General features: G+C 33.4%; 1 protein-coding gene across 3 annotated transcripts; it reads left to right on the forward strand.

Annotated features, from left to right (window-relative positions):
- Window positions 1–7: 7 nt before the first annotated feature.
- LOC108950775 lies at window positions 8–3,389 on the forward strand. 3 transcript variants are annotated; one of them, XM_018816833.2, is made up of 10 exons: window positions 8–28; window positions 261–362; window positions 417–566; window positions 739–933; window positions 1,327–1,416; window positions 1,544–1,699; window positions 2,283–2,477; window positions 2,740–2,838; window positions 2,924–3,079; window positions 3,134–3,389. In XM_018816833.2, exons 1-10 carry the CDS (start codon window positions 10–12, stop codon window positions 3,289–3,291), a joined length of 1,320 nt encoding a protein of 439 aa, XP_018672378.2. In that variant the 5' UTR covers window positions 8–9; the 3' UTR covers window positions 3,292–3,389. The 3 variants fall into 3 exon arrangements, with proteins under 3 accessions (XP_018672378.2, XP_026695582.1, XP_026695583.1); XM_026839781.1 differs by having other exon boundaries at window positions 2,924–3,389; XM_026839782.1 differs by lacking the exon at window positions 2,924–3,079.
- The last annotated feature ends 171 nt before the right edge of the window (window positions 3,390–3,560 follow it).

Below are 3,560 nucleotides of genomic sequence, written 5' to 3' on the forward strand. Positions count from 1 at the left end.
TAAAATTGGATGACAAGCAATAATTATGGTTTGTATCTCTAAATGTGATTGCGGAATGGTGATAGTAGGAAGTGTCAAACAAAAATCGAAAGTGGTTAATAAAACCCAAACATTATACATAATAATTGCCCATGTATAACATTTTTAACCCATGTATAACATTTTTCACTAAAACCCACATATTTAATCTGATGATCTGAAATCAGCACTGCTGCTTCTGTGGTCGCTTCATTACAGGTTAGGCTACCATGTATTTTCAGCTTACATTGATGCGGTAAAGACATCAGATGGAACTGGCTGGGAATGGAGCACAACACATGACAAGTTTTATTTTAGAACAACTCCGCGTGGTGATGATGAAAGTGAATATATAATACTCTCAAAAATGTATTTTCTTATTATATATTATAAAACAGACCGGTTTAAGGAAAATGGAATGCATAACTACTGGCATCCACAACATCCAAGTACAGGAAGTACAGCAGTATTAGGAACAGGAGCTTTTTCATGGTATTGGATTTCTGTTGATCCGTCGACTGTTGGTCATTACATTTGTCAAATTCCAGGTAAAAATTTTATATGTTGGTTTATGTTACATATTTGTTTCAATGCAAAAAATATATGTTTACTTTCGATGCTAATAAGTATAATTTACTCAACATAAAAAGAATGGGTTAAAATAGTATCCTGTAAAGATATGTAAAGAAAATGTTAAAACAAACGACTATCATATTTTAGTCACATTAGAATACTTCAAAAGAAGTCAATATATGTTTTCTCCATTCACTGCAAATCATGCTGGTGCAAAATCTGCATGTGTTGGAATGGGTGGTCACCTTGCAATTATACCGGATGCAGAAACTCAAACTTTTATTCACACTAAAGGAGCTGCTTACAAGAGTGCAGGAAAATGGATGACAAGCAATTATACTGGTTTAATATGAATTAACTGTTTTCAATTATTTCACTTACTTATGTCTACTGTCTAGCCATATTACTTCAATTTAAGGTTTTGTAGGCCAAAGTGAAAAAATACATACAATAATTTTTTAGTAAAACCCACCCACCTTAATTGAGGTACTTTAGCATAATGAGAAATGACAAGCCGCCTAAAAAAGAACTATAAGTCATTGTAACTGCATTTTTATCCAATAAACCAATCAACTTTTTATTATTACAAAAAATAACAAAAAAAAATAAATTTAATAAAAATATATAAAAAACTAAAAAATTGTTTTTATTATGGCCTCGTTCCCTCCAGATGTCTGCCGCTAAGTAAAAATAACTTATATAGTTTCTTACTTTCAAAGCTACCATATTCTTTAGCATACATTGATGCAGTGCAGACCTCAGATGGTTGGAAATGGAATAAAACACACGACAAGTTTTATTTTAAGACAACTATGAGGCGAGGCGGTAAAAACTTTACGTATAAATGTTGTTTCAAAGAGTTTACTTTGTAATTTTGTGAAGCAAATTAAAACCTTTTTAAAGCAACTCAAAAGATAGTGTTTAAACATAATGTATTAAATATCTGAAACAGGTCAAAACATTCAAAATGGAAAATACAACAATTGGCACAAATACCAGCCAAATATTGGAGAATATGCTGTTGTTGGGGCTAATTTAGGATTTTATAATTGGAGCTGGATATCGGTTCATGCCTCAACTGTGGCTCATTATATTTGTCAAATAACAGGTAAAGTTCTTGTTATTTAAAATATCTTTTTATTGCAACCCAGCGAAATCTAGTTGGTTGTCCAAGTTCAAGCCCTAAAATAAAACAGTAACTCATAAAGTTGCATACAGGGTAACTCTGTCATGTGTGAGAATAAACAAGTGTAATTTATTCACAGATGCCACCTGTTAACTCCTACAATTACGTTTCTTGTTTTCCTTTCGTTTCCCGCCAGTGTATTGTGACGTCATTTTAGTGTGTGTGATGGGGAGATGACGCATTAACCACGTTTTTATTTGCAATTTTGCAGTTCTGTTTCAGTGTAGTGTGTTGTTGTTTTGTCCAGCATTTACATATGTATTCTTTTATTCTAGCGACTGAACCATAACTGTTTTTAATCTCTCTCTATAAGTAATTGTCGTTTGGGTTGTTTGTGGTTTTGGATCTATTCGTTGCCAATACATTCTGTATATATTCAATTCGTATGACAGAGCATTCGTTAAGTTACTACTAATCTGTCGCTTGTTGATTACAGCCGAGTTGGAGCTCACCCTAGCTTCAACACTACCTATCTGCAAATAAACCGATGTGTTTTCCCTTACAGTTGATTTGGGAATCTACAAACAAAGCTTATATACTTTCCCCCCATTACCTTTGAATCACATTGATGCAAAATCAGCGTGTGTTAAATTGGGTGGTCACCTTGCAATTATACCAGATAATGATACTCAAACCTTCATTCAAACTAAAGGAGCTGCTTACAAGAAGGCGGGAACATGGTTAACAAGAAGCAATGATGGTTTAAATTTAATTTTCTCTGTTGTAAAATATTAAAAGTTGTACATTGATCTATTACTATATTGCTAAAGTCTATGGTAATATAACTTGGATAGGCTATTCTTTTGTAGTTCGTAATCATATTTTTCAAATCTTTATTAAATTGAGCAATCGAATAGGAACTCTTACATAGGTGCAGTTAAGATTTAAATATGGGTAATGACAGCAAGTACTTGTTTTGAGTGTTATGATGTCGCTTTAAATAAAGTACCATGTATTTTCAGCTTACATTGATGCAGTAAAGACATCAGATGGAACTGGTTGGGAATGGAGCACAACACATGACAAGTTTTATTTTAGAACAACTCCAAGTGGACAAACCAGTAAATAAATATTGTTTTTTCAATGTTGAACATGACATATTTTTTACTATTATTTGAATTTACTTGTTTTATCAAACTAAAACAGGTGCCTCCATTACTAATGGAAAGTTTAACAACTGGCATATATATCACCCTAATTATGGGAAACACTCAGTGATTGGTTCCAATCTTGGTGTTTTTGCATGGAGTTGGAAGTCTGCTTCATCATCAACAGTAGCTCATTACATTTGTCAGACTGCAGGTGATACTCCTTGCTTAAAACGTTTGTATGTAATAGTATTGTTTTTATTCCCAGCCACAATGGAGTATTACAACGGGAATTACTTCATTTTTTCTTCTCAAACTGGAAGTCATATTGATGCAAAATCAGCATGTGTTGAATTGGGTGGTCACCTTGCAATTATACCAGATAATGATTGTTATCGCAAGATATACGTGAATATGTTTAGTTAACTTTAAGTTCGAACCTACTTTGTTACCCGCATTTGATTTACCGTTAATCGTATATAAGTTCAATGAAGCGTGCTGTATTTGCGTTCGTGCGTTTAAGTTTTAGTTTATGTGCCTTTAAGTTTATGTGCTCTAACGTCTAGCCAATCAGCGCCGCCCGCATCACTCGGGTTTGGCTTACTTCCTTGGTTTCCTATACGTCCTTTAGTTGTAGTTGCATTGACTTTAAGTTTAGTATGCACGTTTAGTTTACAGCCAGCTTTATATATTCG

This window comes from Ciona intestinalis, unplaced genomic scaffold, assembly GCF_000224145.3.
Source record: "Ciona intestinalis unplaced genomic scaffold, KH HT000932.1, whole genome shotgun sequence".
In the NCBI taxonomy this organism is placed as follows: domain Eukaryota; kingdom Metazoa; phylum Chordata; class Ascidiacea; order Phlebobranchia; family Cionidae; genus Ciona; species Ciona intestinalis.